The sequence below is a fragment of the Micropterus dolomieu genome, linkage group LG10, assembly GCF_021292245.1.
Source record: "Micropterus dolomieu isolate WLL.071019.BEF.003 ecotype Adirondacks linkage group LG10, ASM2129224v1, whole genome shotgun sequence".
NCBI lineage: Eukaryota > Metazoa > Chordata > Actinopteri > Centrarchiformes > Centrarchidae > Micropterus > Micropterus dolomieu.
In genome coordinates, this window is record NC_060159.1 from 18,878,290 (window position 1) to 18,897,042 (window position 18,753).

General features: G+C 40.0%; 3 protein-coding genes across 8 annotated transcripts in view; 2 read left to right on the plus strand and 1 right to left on the minus strand.

Annotated features, from left to right (window-relative positions):
* The first annotated feature begins 1,711 nt into the window (after nucleotides 1-1,711).
* Nucleotides 1,712-5,967, plus strand: tcte1 (t-complex-associated-testis-expressed 1). 6 transcript variants are annotated; one of them, XM_046061266.1, is made up of 6 exons: nucleotides 1,712-1,854; nucleotides 2,273-2,456; nucleotides 2,562-3,130; nucleotides 3,813-4,262; nucleotides 5,499-5,505; nucleotides 5,607-5,967. In XM_046061266.1, exons 2-6 carry the CDS (start codon nucleotides 2,300-2,302, stop codon nucleotides 5,663-5,665), a joined length of 1,242 nt encoding a protein of 413 aa, XP_045917222.1. In that variant the 5' UTR covers nucleotides 1,712-1,854; nucleotides 2,273-2,299; the 3' UTR covers nucleotides 5,666-5,967. The 6 variants fall into 6 exon arrangements, with proteins under 6 accessions (XP_045917222.1, XP_045917218.1, XP_045917223.1 ...); XM_046061262.1 differs by having other exon boundaries at nucleotides 5,499-5,967; XM_046061267.1 differs by lacking the exon at nucleotides 5,499-5,505.
* A 3,978-nt stretch (nucleotides 5,968-9,945) lies between these two features.
* tmem151ba (transmembrane protein 151Ba) lies at nucleotides 9,946-15,242 on the minus strand. The gene is made up of 2 exons (XM_046061261.1): nucleotides 14,855-15,242; nucleotides 9,946-11,956 (listed from the first exon to the last, which is right to left on the minus strand). Exons 1-2 carry the CDS (start codon nucleotides 14,936-14,938, stop codon nucleotides 10,514-10,516), a joined length of 1,527 nt encoding a protein of 508 aa, XP_045917217.1. The 5' UTR covers nucleotides 14,939-15,242; the 3' UTR covers nucleotides 9,946-10,513.
* Nucleotides 15,243-17,472: 2,230 nt separating this feature from the next.
* Nucleotides 17,473-18,753, plus strand: part of nfkbie (nuclear factor of kappa light polypeptide gene enhancer in B-cells inhibitor, epsilon) — a 9,642-nt gene continuing 8,361 nt past the window's right edge. The window contains exon 1 of the mRNA XM_046061191.1: nucleotides 17,473-18,310. Within this exon, the coding sequence (XP_045917147.1) occupies nucleotides 17,991-18,310 (320 nt within the window). The 5' untranslated portion in view covers nucleotides 17,473-17,990. The remainder of the gene's footprint in view (nucleotides 18,311-18,753) is intronic.

Here is an 18,753-nt window from a genome sequence, read left to right on the forward strand (position 1 = left end):
GCAAACGTCATATCCTCCCAATCTAATCAGCTCTTATGACCATGATGCTGAAATGGTATCCACCTGATAACTATCGTTGAGAAAATACAAGCTCACTCCTAGTAGTGTGCTGCCACAACATACAAGAGAAGACAGATTAAAGGAAAAGAGCTGTACAAACTAAAGCATGCACATATTCTCTGTCTACTCCACTCCACCCCTAAAATCTGGATTCCATCCATTTCCGTTCAGGACATTTTTAAGCACAGCGTAGCTCAAATGACGAAGTGTTGAGTCGTGCATGGTAAATTTACAAAATGTTGAGACTATAAATTATGTTTTACTTAAGGTACAATTTAATTGTATGTAATTTAATTTGTCTGTCATCTTAAAAGGAAGCAGGAGTTTAATTTATATCAGTATTTATTTACAGCAGGTTTGGTTGGGGGATGGGGAAACCACATCTAATGTACTTTTCACTTCATTTCTGTGTTTTTTAATAAAGGTCAGGTAGGTGGTTTTACTGATTTCTACCTTCCCATGCTGTGCACCTGCTTCGTGTTGTTGTTTGTAAGGATGGATTCACTCCAGTATGCTTTAATCCAAATGGCTCATGGACCATATCCGTGGTCCATCTGCCAGCTTTGTAGAATCAAAATGTTCTTCACAGCATGATCATGCTGAGCACACAGCCTCCTGCAACACTGATGCCACACAGACAAAACACAAACACTCGGCACTTGTATCAGTGTTGTCATTTTATGTCCAACTGTTAAAATATTACTTAATTGAAAAATTAGACAGTCTAATCTTAATTTTGCAGACTTCCCCAGGCAACTCTATTGTATTCCTGCATAAATGATTAATAGATATGCCTTTTAGATAATTTGTAATTACTGCTTAAAGGGGACAGAGCATTTGCAGTCTGGGCCCCAAGGTGCTGGAACAGTAATAAAAACAACAACAACATTAATAATAATATTATACATAATAATAATACATAATAATACATAAATACACTATGCACAAAAAGTAAGGAACCTTATGTTTGGTATATTATTTATTTGTTCTAACGGTGCTGCTTGGCAATAAATCTTATGCCATTGGAAAGCATGTTTATGTCCCTTTTAAATGGTGCCACATTTGTAAGGAACATGCATTTGAGGGATAAGACAACAAAGCTGAGTATGTGGGTTGAGCCCATGAAAAATTTGCCAAATAGTCTGTGACAATGCCAAACGGCTTTTCTTTGCTGTTGACTCTTGTTTGGTGGATTGGATGATTGGAGTCTGAAGAAACAAGAGATATTGGAATTTTAACAATTTATTCATTTAACAAACAGGAGTGTCAGTAGCGTGTGGAAGAACCATACACAGCCACACAACAGCCTGACACCTCCTCCTCATGCTGGTCACCAGCCTGGTCACACAATGCTGTGGGAGAGCATCCCATTCTTCAACCAGCTTTTGTCTCAAATAATTATTATAATTATTCTACCAAAATAATTTGGTGGAAAATGATCCACCAAACACAAATTTCCAAACTTTTGGGGCGTAGTTTAGAATTAATTGGTAATCTGTGTTTTATTCTTGTCTTTATTCTTATTGTTGTCTGGACAAAACTGTTGCATTCCATGAAGGTCGGAAATTCCTAATATTAAAATATACACAAAAACTGTTGACTCACAATTCTGACTAAGAAACTTGAATTATCAACCACGTGTTTTCTAAAGTTCCCTTATCTGATGTCTTCTAAATATAGCAGCAAACACTGTTTCAAACGTTCAGGGCTGAGTGCTCAAATCTCCCGAGTTAAAAAGTAATAGCGTTCTGTTACCAAGGAGACAGTTGAAGCCTAGAGCAGCGCACTGCAGGTGTAAGTTACTTTAACGTTTGAACGGCGAAAATTGAGTTGTATGTAACTAAAGGGTAACGTTAACATTATACAAATATTAAATGTCTGTTGGTTTACCACTTTAAAGATGTTTTTCAGTAATTCACGACATTGCCATAGTAGTAAGCTTGTCGCAGTTTAGCTAGCATTAGGGTGGATCGTCTGTTTGCTGTTAACTTTACAGATAGTTTTGGCTAGCAGCTCAATGTGTGACGGTAACTTATGGCAGCACCATTACCTTAGCTAATGCCTATAGATAATATGGTTTCAGTGACAAATTAATTAGGCCGTAAATGCCATTAGGTAAACTATCATCACATAAACACACCTGAAAATAAGCAAGGATATAGCTACTGTTGCTTGGATGTTAAACTTTTAAATGTTTCTTTTTTCTAAGCAGAAAATAGTCTACAAAAACCCTACAACAATGTCCAGGTTCCCTTATCCCCCAGCAGCCACCCTCAATCCAGATGAGGACTACAGAAAGATCAGGAGGATCATTGCTGAAGATCCAGGCTGGTCCCTGGCTATAGTACCTTGTTTATCAAACCTGTGTCTGCAAAGCATCGTGAGAAACTTTGAGGGTATGCACTTGTTTTTTTGTACAATTATTATATATATTATTATAAACGTTTACACATTCACTTGTAATATAAATGGAACTTATACAAAACTTAAACCTGTTACAGAAATGCCCATATTTGAAGCCCTTACACCCATTCAGAAAGACTTTGTGCAGGAGAGACTATCTACTTCCCTGCCCCTGCATGTGACAGCCAACTTGATCGGTGATGGTGTCTATTGGAAGCGGCGATGCGAGCAGCGGTGGGACCTTTGTGATGTCTCTCATTATGGCCACAGCTGGAAACGACTGTTCTTTGAGAGGCACATGGAGAACGTTATTGAGCTTTTTATTCCGGATGTAACAGAGCCAAACACTGTTTTAGCGATGGTACCTCATTGTAAGAACTACGTCAAGAGGCTGGACATTTCCCAACTCCTGCCGCCTATCAAGGAGCCCAAGATGGAGGAAGAGGAATATGGCTCTGAGTTAGCGAGTGACAACGAGTATGATGGACCATCTGTGGACCACTTTGACTTTAACATCCTGCTTGACAAGCTGACAAACCTGGAAGAGCTCCATTTGGTGTACAGGGTCAAACAATGTGGGATGAACTTTGAATGGAAGATGTTTGAGATGACTGACAGAGATTGTGAGTCCCTCGCCAAGGCCCTTAAGTCCTGTAAGAATTTGAAGGTGAATATTGACTCCTCCTCAGTGGTCTATACCATGCAAAGTATGGAGCCTGATTTTCTGGAGCCTGTTTGTTGTAATTCAACACTTCTGACTTTATTGCAAGTAAAAGCATCATTTACAGTTCCAGATGTCAGGGAAACAGGGAAATTGTTGTTGGCACTACCCAAGAATTAAATTCATGCTCTATTTACATCAAGACACCAGAGCCCCTGGCTGCAACCTAAATAAGTCAGTATTTGATGCACATTTTTGTCACATTAGTTTATTACTGCATTAGAATATGGCATTTATCTGCTATTGGTTTCTGTGCATGATATGGAAACTGTACAAAAGATTATTGGAATTGATATCAAGGCTGCAACTAATGAGTGCATAATCTGTTGATTACTTAAGTCTTTAGTCTATAATCTATCAGAAACAAATTGAAAATGGCCACTACTATTTCCCAGGTGCCAAAGATATTTAGTTGGTTGATTTACTTACTTTATTTTACAATATATAAAGCATAGTCCTTCACTGTTCTGTGATGCTGACATGTAAATAACATTTATAAATGTGGCATGTTCATAGTGTCAAAAAAAAAGAAAAGGAAAATGACTTTTATTTTTAAGTCATGACATCCTGTGACATCAAATCTGCTCTTAATGATTCAGTTTTTTGTGCTACTCACCTGTTTCTACAGCTTCTAAGGCTCCATCAAAGCCAGATTGAGGATAAAAAGTGCCGGCTGCTGGTGAAATACCTCTTGGACCACCCGTCTCTAAGAGAGCTTGACTTCTCTCACAACCTGATCGGAGACAAAGGAGCCAGAGCCATTGGCAAACTGCTCACCAGGAGCACACTGGAGACCCTGAACATGTGCGACAACAACATTAGAGACACGGGAGCCAAAGTTATAGCTCATGCCTTGTCCAAGAACTCTACCCTTTTGTCCCTCAACCTGCGTCTCAACCGTTTGAGAGATGAGGGAGGTCAGGCTATCGGCAAGGCCTTGCTGAACAACAACACCCTACTTCACCTGCACCTGGGAGGCAATGAGGTGACGGGGCCTACTGCCATTGCGCTGTCTAAAGTGCTAGTTCAGAATGACACCCTGCAGAGCATCAATCTCTCCTGCAACAACCTGGGTGTGGTAAGTAAATTGCTGTTCTTAGATTCTTACTACTAGCGGGGCAATACATATGAAGTATAAGGGCCACCTTGTCACCTGTATCAACAAGGTTCAAACTCTGTACTGTGGCAATTTTAGGACATTGCATTCTCAAAATTTGTCAAATGTGTTTTGTTAAATCTCAGGTGCTCTTGGGCTAACATTAAATCTTACAGTACATCTGCAGCTGATGGAAATCTGGTCATAACTATCCCATCATGATCTGAAGTAGGCAAAAGAATTCTGGAAAAGTCTGCGATCACCAAAGTCATTCAACTTTATGCTCTGAATTTCATGGCAATGCGTCAAAGGGATTTGGCGATTAATGGATTAGTTGTTCAGTTGAAAATTCATTGCAAACAATTTTGATTATCAGTTAATCATTTAAGTCAATTTCAAGCAAAAATACAAAACAGTTACTGATTCCATCCTGGTTTCTCAATCTCTTATTATAATAAACTTAATATTTAGGGGCTTTTAAATAATTAATTTAGATATGTCAACTTGGGCTCTAGCACAGCTTTCTGACATTTTATAGATTACATGACTAATTGACAAAATAATTTGCAAATTGCTATGAATACCAATGAACATAGTCCTACAATATTTGTCAAGCTGTAGCATGAATACAGAATTTGAGTTACCCTATAAAATTGTGTTCTTTACCATAAGAATGTGCACGGCTAGTATTTCTTTGTGTAAAATGTTATCTGAAAAAGCACTTTGAAACATTGGGTTATTTTGAAACACTGGGTTTCCTCCACAACCAAAGCATGCTAGTGCCTGGGTAGACAAGCAGACAGGACAAGGATTTTCAATTATTAATAGTTATGTGTGGAAAACATGCAATAATGGAAAGTAAGTGTTGTTTCCCCCTGAGAGGTAGATCAAATGTTTCCCCTTCTCCTACTCTCTTTAAGATTTCACTGTACAGTGTATCTCTGACTGGAATACACTGCGAAGGATCACAAATCGCCCACATAGCAGAAATGCAACGTGCAGTACCATCAGTATATGCGACCTTCTTCTGCTCTTCACAAAAATAGAAATGCCTGTTTCAGACACAACAATAAAACACTGTTGACACTTGCAATAAGCAGTTTAGAAAGTGTGTGCTATTTCGGACAGCAAGAGTAGCCGAAGGGTGATTTTTCAAGGTTATCAGGACTGTCTTTGGACCTCCTCTCTCCCTCCCTGTTTGTGTGTTTGTGTGTGTAGGATGGAGGTAAAGCTCTGGAGGAAGCGATGTCTCACAACACCAACTTAACAGAATGTGATATCCGTCTGACCGAGGTTGATGAGCGCACTGTTTCTGTCATTAACCAGGTGGTTTGGACCAACCAGAGACATGCTCAAGAGAGGAAAACGAAGTAGATACGAAGTAAACCGCTCCTTTTTGTAATACAAACCCATCTTTATTAGTCCTCCCTCTATTTATGTACAGTAGCCATGTTGCACGGCCACAATATGCCAACACTGCACCTCAAACTAAAGCAGCTGATTTTTAATTAAATTTTACCACACACAAAAAAAACACAAAATTCCTGTTGTTCATAGTAAGTGTTGCTGTAAGGGGACATTTACCCCAGGATGCTTAGCATTAATCAGCTTTACATTGTTGTGCTCTTTTTGATATTTGTTGGTGTATATTGTCCACATATAATAAAATGTAAATGATGTGATTTCACACCCGGATGTCTCTACTATCTACCTGTTTTCTTGTTGCTGCTTTAAACATTTGTAGTTTTGTAAGCCTGTGCTATAACCATAACCTCAAACAAAACAACATGCGTAAAAACTACAAGCACAAAAACAGTGATTATATATCTCATCAGCATATTTGTCACATGCTTATAGACCACATATCCTGTTTACAAGACACAAAACATCACATACTGACATTGTTTTTGGATGTGCCAACACTTGAAGTAATTTTTGACACATATTTTAGTGAGTATTTTAGTTTATTGAGGAGCCATTTTTCCATTTTGATACACAGATTTGGTATTCAGTCCTTATGTAACATCAAGGCAACGTTGTGGTGGTGTTTGAATACATACAGACTTGTGTTGTTTTTTTACCTATTATCTACTGGCTAATAGTATAGTAGGATCACATTTGCAGCAACATCTTTAGTGTAATTAATGTCACGTTTTCCCAGTTTCTTAGCTTGCAAAATGTTTTTGAAGAGAGGCAAAGCTATTCTATCAATAATCACTCAACCATTTTCCTTAAAAAGAAGTGTCAGTCTGATCATTTTGACATTAAATAAAGGTGTATCAAATGTGATTTAAAAATGGGGTTAAATGGAAACAAAAATCATTTAAAATAGTAAATGAAAAGCAGCACAAAGATGCTGTTGGCTGTGTTGCTTGAAACATTTCACAACAGATTATATTGCCATTTGTCACTTAAAAAACTCACCATTTAAAATCTGTAAATCAAAAATGCCCCTACTTCAGTTGCTTCTAAGTGTGTGTGACACATTCAGCTAATCACATCGACTGTCATTCTAACCTCTCATCTCTATTTTATTTACAATACAAATCCTTTCTACCCTACCATCTTGAAAAATCCACAGAATTATTGAAATATAAAAAGACAAACCCCAGAGCATTCTTGAGTGAAAGAGTACATATCATAACAACCTAATCTACTTCATACACAATAAAGGGTTCAGTGCTTTATGCTAACAGTCATCTGTGGAGGAAAAATGTGTAGTTATGAACCTTCCAGTCAGATTTATAACCGTTTGAATACCCCAAATCGTTTTTTGTCACTGCTGTTACGTAAACATTTCACCGGTAAACACATTTTTTCTCCTCTTACAATGACTGTATGGGTATCACAGTGAAGCCACAGAGAGGCTTGTTGGCTAATTATGAATGAGCAAAGGTAATGACTTAAGTATAAAACAGCAACTACAATCCAAAATGATATACAAGATAGATGTTTCAGTACATATTTAATCTGTTGAGGAATTTACATGCTCTTCCTTGTGGTTTCCTTATGGTCCTACACGTTACCCGACAGTACATGATGGGACTACACAAAGAAACTAAATGAATTAATGAATTAATTTCAATCCCTAACTTTTTCTTTTGGTAATACACCACCCATAAACCATTAAAGGGATAGTTTGACATTTCATGACATACACTTACTTGTTTTCTTGCTGAGATAAGACGTTCAATACCACTCTCATATCTGTTCAGTAAATATAAGGCTAGCTTTATTAGCTTTGCTTAGCTTAGACTGGAAACAGGGGGAAATGGCTACAATGTAAGGAAACAAAATCTGCCTACCAATAAATCTCACCAATTAACACGTCCAACACATAACCCCTGTGAAATAATAAATTGATATTTTTACGGTTCAGTTTTTGTACAGAATCAACAATTGAGATTTAGAGATGCTGATAGTTGGATTTTGTTCGGGCTAGCAGTTTTCCCATTTCCAATCTTTATGCTATGTTAAGGAAACCGGCTGCTGTCAGTAGCTTCTTACTAGCCGTACAGACATCAGATCATTGATCCCCTCATTTGACTCTCGGGAAGAAGGCGAATGAGCATATTTCCCAAAATCTCAAAAGTGTAGTGAACACCAGGACCTGGAGTCGGTTGCCCCGGCTATTCGGAAGTTCAAATTTGGCCGTGTTATAACTCAGTGGAGAGTTACACATTACTAAATTAAAAAGGGTTGCACCACAGAAACTAGTTCTTAAGTAGAGATTAGTTGTTACTAAATATCTTCACCAACTAACTGCCAAGTGTAGCTGTTACTGAACCAACTGACTAAACCAACTTGTTAGTAAAATAATATAATAATGATGGATAAATATGTAATTATTATATTTCACAAAAACAAGTCAAAATACCTCAATTTAGTTTAGCTTACTGACTAAATTACTAAACAACTAATTTCCAACTCAGTCTAAATTGCATCGATACTACTAACTCTGAAACACATAACGACATGTAGGCCTACAAAAGATTGGCAATTCAAATTGATATAATTATATTTAGTGTTATGTTACGTTAACCAACTTACACATTACAAAGGTTTTTTAAAAAGACATTCCTTAAGTTCTAATGGCTCAACCCAATTTAGTAAATCCCTTTAAACTAGCTAGTTGTCAATAAGAACTTTGGAAGGATTTAGAAATGGATTTACGAATAGCTAGTGCAACTACAATCCTGTATTTTGCCCACTGTGTTCTGCAATGGGAAAATTAGTTAATGTTACAGTATGACAGTTTGGTTCAGCATCCTGTGTTTGCAAAACCCCTCATTAAAAAACAATCCGGTGATTGCGCAGCTGAAGCCTTTGAAAATGCAAAATAAAATGTCTGCATAACTGCTTCCGGAACCTAAGAAGTGATGACCAGGTGTTGAGATGTTTCTGCAAAGCAGACTCTTTGCCCTGAATACTATCCTGAGTTTTAGGGGCTTGCATAGATGGCCTGTGAGCTGTGAAAACAGTTTAAAACAGTTTACAGAATGTTTTCATTCACTGTTGAATGAAATGTAAGGGTTGATAGAATCTGTGTCTATTCTCTAGTATTGCTATAAAGTTATTCCGTAATTCCAAACACCACACATGGAATGTAATGAGTATGGCTAATTGGTCACAATTTACAATACAGGCTCATTAATGTACAGACAAGTTTTAACAAGAAGTTGATGCAAAATGTCAGACCACAGGAAATATTCTTATATTTACTATTCTTAGACATTTTAATGGTTTTCTTGGTCTTAATGGTGGGAAACGATCCATGCTAGTTTATCTTTCACTGCAGATAAAATTCACCATGCGTGCACTCATTTGAGAGGGAGTATTTTTTGTTGTTCTTTGAAGTAATCCTGTCATATTATTAAATCTGACACTATCAGTAGTGAATCCAGGCCTCTGCCTGTTTCTACCGTCTTTGATGGCCAGCTCTCTGGCTGTCTCTCTGATATGCATCAGCAGCAACATCAGTAGGTTATACGAGAGCTGTGTTATAATATGAGGAAAATCATCTGGAAAACATGATTCTTAAAACCCTGCGAATTTTAAACAACAATGAGATCAGGTCTTAATGGGAAGATGTTGAGATGAGATGACTTCAGTTATAATAGCTTATGCTTGTCAGTAACAGTTGATCGCTAGGCACTTAAATAAAGAGGTAGGCTGAATACAAATATTGCCAAATATTAAATTAAACAGATCTTTAAGGTTTTAAACTAGCTGAACTGACACTGATCTATTTATATTATGGTGAGTTTATTACTACGTAGTTGGCCATTATACAAAATGTACAGTTTATAGTAATTAAGAAACTGTTTGAAGAAGTGTTTGAAGTTCTCGTGTCCTTTAGCCCACCTGTGCTAAATTATTCATCATCTACGTTGCTATATTTAGCAAGCCGGGAAGTGTAATGTCATTGCAACCAAGCTGATTTCAAATAACTTACTACTTCAGCATCTGTATCAGACATTGATTTTTATACTATGGAAATGTGTCCCTTTTTAAATGCATTTCCATGAGCCCAGTTTCACATGCAGATGTTTAGCTGCTAGATAAAGGTGGCTTCACTTTATAAGAGCCATAAAATGTATTTTTAGTCATGTTAATTATGCTTTTACAAGGAGGCTGATATCTTTGCATTTTCTCTCATAATTCACATGACCCACATGATGTGCGAGTCTATGATTTTCCCCAATATTTCTTCATTTCCTATTCAGGCGTCCATTAATTGTCATATCCCTTTCATTTCTTGGCAATTTCTTAGGCGACTGCTGAGTCAAAACCTATGTTAGGCTTCAAATACTTGTTACTCGTCCTTGTAAATCGTCCGTGACTAAGATCTACAAACATGGCATTTACAGTAGGAAGTGACTCCTCTTGGTATTCCTTGGTTATTAGGACTCTTGTCCTTATGAACGCCACAGGACAGTACACTTTGGCAGTTTGGTCCTTTAAAGGCGCATTGTATTTTAAACAACAGTCTCATTAATAGCATCAAGTCTGTTTTACCCTGACTTATTGACTGTACTCTAAGGACTTTCCCAGATAATCTTCATTTCCTGTTTGTTTGAGGGACAGCATTTTTAGAAACTTGAACAAATCCTTGTTTGTCGTAACTGTCCCTGTTGTAAAAGTGACAAACAGAAGTCAATATTAGCCCAACCCTGGTGTAAAAAGGTCTCTCACCCTGTTGCTGTAGCTTAATATCCCTATGCTCAGGTGGGTCATAGAGAAGTTTCCACACAGGAGCCGTTTCTGTGCAGGGAGCGGTGGTCGTGGTTGAGGCAGCCTTCGTTGCGATGTACAATGAGCACTGGGAAGTACAGAGCGTCCTGGTAGGCTGGAGGGTTCTCCTCAGTGGTCTGCTGGCCTGACAGGCAGTGTGTGCTCTCTGTGGGGCAGGGCTGCTCATTCAGGCTCCCGCTGCTCCTGAACAGGCAACTCCGCCTGGAGCCGTACAACCGACCCAGCGAGAAGCGGCTGGCACTGAAGGGGATGCGGGGGCTCCCCGTGTTGCAGATGCTGAGGGCGCTGCGAGAGAAGATGGAAGAGCTGCTGATGGCACGGTGGCAGCGTTCACAGTTCTGCCTGTAGCTACCGTAGCCTCCGCACATGGAGTAGCTGTTGGAACTCCCTGAGAGCTGGGCCAGGTCCATGAGAACTGCCTCTGAGTAGCTGGGTACCAGCTGCTGGTTGGAGCGGATGTGCCACTCCAGCTCCGTGCTGTCGATTGTGTTGACTCGTGGGATGTGTCGGCAATACGGCCGCTCCTCAGAGGGTGTTACTGGCACATAGTCAAAGCCAAACAGCTTCTCTATGTGGTAGTGTACACAGGCAGTGCGGTACTCTGTCAGCACCCGCAGAGGCCAGGAGAGGGTGAAAGCAGCTGCCGTCCAGAAAGTGGAGTTGGATGCATACCAGGGAAGGTGATTAGGGTCAGAAAAGGCAATCATATACTCCTTAAAGTCTACATTCTTCAGATGCATCCCCTCACGGGCCTCCATGTAGTCATCCAGGCCCTCATTCTCTGTGAAGAATCTAGCCCGCTGGGTCAGATAGGAGTTCTCTGACTCCACATTGGCAAAGCTGAAGCACTTGGTGAACCTCAGCCTGGTCATGGGGAACCCCTCCAGGCCCAGCAGGTGCTTTGAGATGTCCTTAACCCCACAGTTCCCGTAGTCAAACTCCGCCTCAGCCACGTGGGTGTTGACTCGCTCGTGGTAGACCTGTGTGGTGGTGTAGGCATCTCCATTGCGGTAGCGTGTCACCTGTCGCGTCCTCCTGACATAATGGTAGCTAATGGCCTTCCACCAGATGCAGGGCGTGGCCTGCTGCATTCGTTGGATGCGCTCTGCCACACTGTCCACATCCACCTTGTACTGCAGCTCGTTTCTTGTGTAGCAGTGCCAACACTCCACCAGGTAGACCACGTAGAGCATTACCAGGAAGGCCAAAGGGATGTAGATGTAGCCGTTGGAGCAGGGACTGTCGTGATACATCATAGACTTTCCCTTGTAGGCGCTATCGAAGGAGAGGCGCGTGACCTTGGTCACCTGGCACCAGGCGATCACCCCCACGCAGCCGTACATCAGCAGGGACAGCAGCAGGCATTTCCAGTGCGTTTCCTGGCACAATGATTTAGTCAGGGACTGATTCTGGGGCCGCTGCTAAAAAGAAGATGAGAAAACAACAATAAATCAGTGGAACAATACTGTAAATATATATATCATTCATCATATACATTGGTAAAATAATGCTTACATTCTTTCCTAGAAGTGATATAGCTTTCAGAGGGTTATATTACCTGCAATTACACACTTGTTATTGTATTAATGAACATAAGTATGACCTAAATGTCTGTTAGGTATAAATTTAAAAACAGTTCAAAAGCAGTGGCTCGTCCATATAAAATATTTAAGAAAATATTCTGTGTTGTAAGTGCTTTTGCATAGTTTATGCATGAGCTGTGAACCAATTGCTCACGTCTTGGCCTGTGCTTGTTAATATGAAGAGACTCACCCCGTCTTATAAATATAAATTCAATAAAAATGTCTGATTAATGCAAAAGTACAACTATATACCTTGTTGTCAGTAAGGAGGACTGTGAGTGTCTGTTTGACTGATGTGTGGGTGTGCACATGGCCATGGTGTGTGTGTTTATTCAAACATGATATCTGAGAATAGAAAAGGAGTAAAAGAACAGAAATATTCTGAGGGGTTATAGCCTCCACATTTAATGTCAAGCCAGCCAGAAAAAAAAGCAGTTGTTTGATGCCATCCTTCATCACCGCGGGGCACAGCAAGCCCCAGCACCTGCATCAAGAGCTAGTCATGCCCTTTTGGGAACGCAGCCACACAAACCTGGCAATGATTCAAAAGCTCCAGAAAGGATGAATTTTAACACAGTTCATTAAAAAAATTGCATAACAGAAATTACACCAGGGCAGAGTCCCCTGTGTATAGACTGCTGTAATGTAGCAGCACTGATTCAGTTAAAAAAATCTCCATCTCTTACATAGGACAGTCTATAGGTCAGCCCATGCATTCGTGTGACTACAACAATCAACAGCAGCATCACTGCATTGATATATTGAATTCAACATGTCACCTCTGTGCTCTCCAAGTGACAGACGAGCATAAATAATAGATACCTTTTCACCATGATTATCTTCCCCACCTTGGTCACATGGTCCCCAAGTCCCTTACCAAACCAAGGCTACGCCCCATGGGGTAAAAGGGATTAACATTGAAATTCCCCATTGAGATGCTGCAGAAGGAGTATTTACACGCTATAGCATCCTGTGCACGCTCGGCACCTATAATCAATACAACATGACATACTTTGTGGCTCATGTTACACTTTACAGTCTCTGTTTAATCAGCAGGGATAATGATGAACAAGAGATGAGAAAACGTACCTGTACGTGGCAATATTTGATCAGAAACATGCAGTTAAATTAAAGAAGCAAATATAATCTTGAAACAGCAGTCACACAGTTTCACCCTTAACTTTTACTTTAATTATACCAGATATGACTAGAAGGTATTTTATCACAAAACAAATGGCATTTTCAGTTAAAGACTCCCTGCTTGATATCATAACAGAGCTGTTCATTAGCCCTAATCGATAGCACAAAAGGAAGGAAGTGACTCAGCACATGAACACAGTGGTGCTGACGTTAATGATACATTAGACAAAGAAAATTCCTCTGACCTCTTATTAAGCACACAAGGGGAATACCTCACATGTCATGCAGAGACACCCAATGATGAGAGGAAATACCACCTGTGCTTTTGATTCCCAACATGGGTTTGATGAAGCAGGAAAAAAAGTTGCATTGAAAATTTAGCGTATGGTTGCAGAACAATTACAGTTGAATTTGAATCTGTACTGCTGGAATTAAAAGCTGCTTCTAAATTGTACCAATATAGATTTGTATTTGTCACAGTTATGGTGCAAAATGCCGCTGAGATTCAGTCAGCTGGAGGCTTTACTATAATTTTTGACATTTGGTTCCAGTTGTGTTGTACTGGATTGTACTGTCCTGAAGAAAGCAAATAATGTGTATCCAGGCTACAGGCTTCCAGGCTTTGACTAAAACACTTACACTATGGATGCTTTAACATTAAATTTCCAAAATAAAAGAGCCTTAGAATGGACTGAATGTTGTTTCTACATAGACTCTATAAAACAGCCTGTTGTGAAATATAAATAATATTTAAGAAAATAAATGTTTCAGTAGGAACCTTCAAGACTAGAGAAGCTTCACAATTCATGAGACCTCCGTGGTGCCTCTCACACTCATGGACACTTTCTCTTGACATAATAAGACCAGCTTGGTTATATAAAAACCCTCTTGTGTAATGGATATGTAACTTGTCCAACGTGTGTTTGTAGGGGAAGTCAAGAAAAGCGGTACTAAAGAAAAGGTAAAACATACTGATAAATATTCCCTATTTCCCCATGCAGGCAACATTTTTGATGGTGTGTCTGTTTTAGTGGTGTAAATTTTTGGGATGTTATGTCTGCCCACACAGAGAGTTTATCTCACTGTCTAAAGCAAGATTGTTTAACATACAAACCCACGCAGATGTTGTTCCTGTGAGGAGTTTTATTATGGGAAAATAACTGTGTGGAAACATTTGAACAAAACAGCCATTCTTATAATGGCTAATAATCTTAACCCGCCTAACAGTGATTTTAGTGGACGTTTTCCAAGACCCACAAAAGAGGTCCCTGAACCGCATTTTGGAAATCACTTGTCTGGAGGGGAGACAAACAGGAGACAATACATCCATGCATGTTGCAAAGGTCCATGTAGCCTACTTCATATTAGGCCATTTATAGCCTACAATTGCAATCACATTAGAAATCCGGTTTAATTCCCAAGTTTTCCTAGTAGGCCAACATTGGCCCCAATCACCTCAATCTGCAAAATCTGATTATTATATTGAGATTACTGGGATTCCACTATGCTATCCATGAAATATTTCAAACTAATTAAAGGGTGACGTTGCCCCCCATAACAAAATTGACCTATGTATTGTAAACAATGTGCCCTCACCTCCTCTCGGGGGGTGTCCGACTCCTCTTCGGGGACGGTGGTGGTGCTGCTTTCACTGGCCGTTGCAGCCGATGCTGGGGACATGATGACAACGGTACAAAACTCGTGGCATGGATCTCCTGATGGGATGGGGGGTTTCCAAATCTGGGTGAAACACAAAGACACCGAGAACCCCTCTGCGCATCATCCAAACGAAAGAAGTCCGGCCGGAGCCCAAAAGGAAACGCTCAAAAGATGCTTCATCCCAGCATCTTCCAGGTGGGCAGACGTCGCTGGGTATCGCCTACGGGAATCCGGTCATTGTGCCACGGAAGACGCGCAAAACAGGCTGAGACTCCTCCCGCGATGCAACGACTAGATGCTGGTGAAGACTGCTGCATGGGATGCAATATTAGGAAATGGCAAAGCAGTCAGCTCCTCTCCCCGTAGGCAGTGCCCATGGCAGCCAGTGAAGCTGTGAAGCAGGACAAAGAAGACTGGCAGCGGCACGTGTGGGCAGCCACCCCAACACTACAAAGTAAATAACACACATCCAAGAAAATCCAAACAGTAGGCTACACAGAGGCGGAGCTGCAGAGAGGAACCCACCCCCTGCATCCCATCAGCTGAAAACATGAAATTCAGCCTCCACAGTAAACTTACTATTGAGCAGCACAGGCATGCAAGGAGGGAAAACAATATAATGCATATATATTTTTTAATTTTGTGACGTTCATGTTTTGGTTGAGAAGTGTTGGTGCCATACTTTGAGGCCATAGTTTGGGTATTGTTGTGCCGCATGGCATTAAAAATAAATTATTAATATACATAATTATAAGATAAGATATATAATTTACAATAAGATAAGACAATAAGTAAAATGCAGAGAAAATGTTGGAGACTGACGTCCCTTTCAAACCAAACTAAAAGGTGATGCAGTCATAAAATACAATAAAAGTGAAATATAAGAAAGAACATCTAAAGAAAATATTAAGAATGTGTGAAATAATATTCTGCATTCCTGCCATTTCTGGTTCTCCTCTGTAAACAAAACTATTTGCACCGAAACTTGTTACCTTACAATGGTATATAAGTTGTTTATCCCACCGCATGGACATTGGACTGGACTGCTGGCATACAGCTGAATATGTAAACAACAGTACTTGACATGAAAACACATGGCAGCTCTTGGCAGCAGTAAAGGTTTCATTCTGACACTCTTATTGTATACACTATATTTATGATGAATCTGGCCCTCTCAGAGCAGAGAGCAGTAGCCAAAGTGTGTAAGTGAGCCCTGTGAAGGCTAGACCACAACAAGCATTTCCATGATGGTAAAGGATACAAGAAATGATAGCTGGGTTATTCCTGAACTTTTTGTGAGGTCAATTTTTTTTTTAGCTCTGCTCACACATATTGTGTTCTGCTGTATACAGGCGTTGGCCAGAGATGGAAACTACAGGACAAATATTAGCATTTTGTTCCCAATAAAGGTATTGTTTGATTGTAACAATGGAAAGAGGTTGGAGCTCCCACACATGCAAAACAACTATGCATATTGTGGAGCTTTGTAATAGGCTAATGTACCTCAAAGTGCAGATTGACATTGCAGTTGCACAGAGCACACATTGCAGAATTGATGATTGTTCATTGTCACTGTCAAATTAAACTGGACAAAATTTCTATAAACCAAGTTCAGGTTTAGCAGCTTTTCAGAAAAAAAGGCCTAAAATCCAATTGAATAATAAAGTATGTGTAATTTCATGGCTGCAACCAGTGACTGACCTGCTACCGTGAGGACTTCCGGTTTTAACTTAAAAAATAAAACTCATATGGATTGAACATGTGTTGTTGAGAAATACAGTTAACTGAAGGGATGTTTAAGGGAGAAACTGTTTGTTCTGTTATTTTGATGAACAAAAAAAAAATTGATACTCATATCAGACTTAAGTCACAAATATGAGCACTTGAACATGCCTGCTGTTGACTTATATATATGGGTGTAGCCTACAACTTTTATGTCCCAACATGAGGATCTACATGTTGTTTCAAAGCTTTTTTCACTGTCAGGAATACAATTCTGGCAGGGAAATACTTTGATTAGAGTTAGGGGGTAATTCATGATTATGTGATTGTTGTTAGCCTAAAAGTGTTAAGTCCCTACTTCTTGATTTTATATTACATGGAAATTAATGGGGATCAAATGCTGTAAAAAATTGTAAACGTCACAGCCTGTTCTCCCTTTTGCCTTCGGGCAGGAGATACCTCAGTCTGCATTGCAGCACTGCCAGGTACAAAAAAAGCTTGGCTACAATCAGAATGCTGAACACAACCACACACCACTAAACTTGAAATGTGCAATATTTATTTATTTATTTATGTGCAATGCAGAATTGTGTGCATAAATAGAGTGAAGAACATTTTTTATCCGGTATTTATATATATATTATATATATATATATATATATATATTTTAACATGGAGCTCTATTTTATTTTATTTTATAATAGTGTTTTTAAAGGAGCCGTGCTCGTAATTTTCGTTCATATAGGACATATTTCTGTGTTTTTCTTGAATGACAATAAAAGGAATCTTGAATTTAGAATCTTGAAATGTTTTATTTTGAAAATTGTATCGCTTTTACCACTACCGCACATGCTCCTCCAATGGTCGTTTGTGTTCGTTCACGCGCAACCGGGGATTCCCCCGCGTGACAAACACAGCTTCGTCTTTCACATATCAGCTCTTCCCCTTATCGCGTTTCATTGCTCATATGCTCTCCGCCTGGAGCTCGTGCTGCCACCGGATATGTAGACGACGAGCAGCAGCAGCAGCAGCTTCAGTTCTTTTCGCTTGTTTTTAAACCTGTTTCACGAAGTCTGGAATGACCGCAGCATGTTTTGAAACTTTAAAAAAATCTGTAATCGATACAAAAAAGAGCCTGTCGCTGTGAGATAATGTCTCGTCGGTTAGTGGAATGAAACGCTGCGGCTCGTTCCTCTGGTTTCACAAAGGAGCGGTGGTTTCCTCAGGTGTCGGTAGGCTATCCTCGGAGTCAGATCACATCACCGAGCACCGGGCGGCGACTACACGCGAGGGGAGCCTTTGAATCCTCGAGGAAGGAGGGAGGGGGAAACCCAGAGAGGCAAACACCACCATGGCGAGCGACGACTGCAGGAAAGATGACTTGCTGGAGGATACACGCACAGACTCTGGCATTGACTCGTACCGCTCCATACTGAAGTCGGAGGAGCCCCGGGAGCCGAGCGCCGACTTCAGCGGGCCGAGAGACAAGTTTTCCACCGTGGAGGAGCGCCTGGACTCAGCCTACAGCTCCTCGTCCATCACGGTGGAGAGTCTGTCAGACATAGTCGGGGACTTCACGCTTTCCAGCGCCAAGGAGGAGCAAGCAAAGCTCTCTGAACTTTCTGAAAAGGAGGAGAACTTGCTCACAACTATTACTGAAGATGGAGACACGTAGGTTTTTTTGTTTGTTTCTTATGTAAAAGCAGAATATTTAATGAGTTTGCCTGGGTCTTTTCTGGAAGGCCCACTATTGCATGCTGGTGGGTGAAGTTTAAACATGCAACTTGAATTTTAACAATGCTTTTTTATTTTTTTCGCCAATAATGTTGGCTAAGTATCTCTTGGAGTAGTCTGCAGGATCCTATAGGATGTTTGACATAGTTAGACAAAGAGGCAATTTACTGTTTTTTTATTTTTTATTAGCTCTCAGACATTTATCTCTGCACCTAATTGTCACTGTAATGACCACTGTCAGCACACAGATGAGGTCTTCTTTTAACATCAGTTGCCATGGTGTTTAGGGCTGCAGCTAGTAATTATTTTAATCATTGATTAATCTGCTTAGTCTAAAATGTCAAACAAATGGGGGGGGGGGGGGGGGGGGGGGGGGGGGT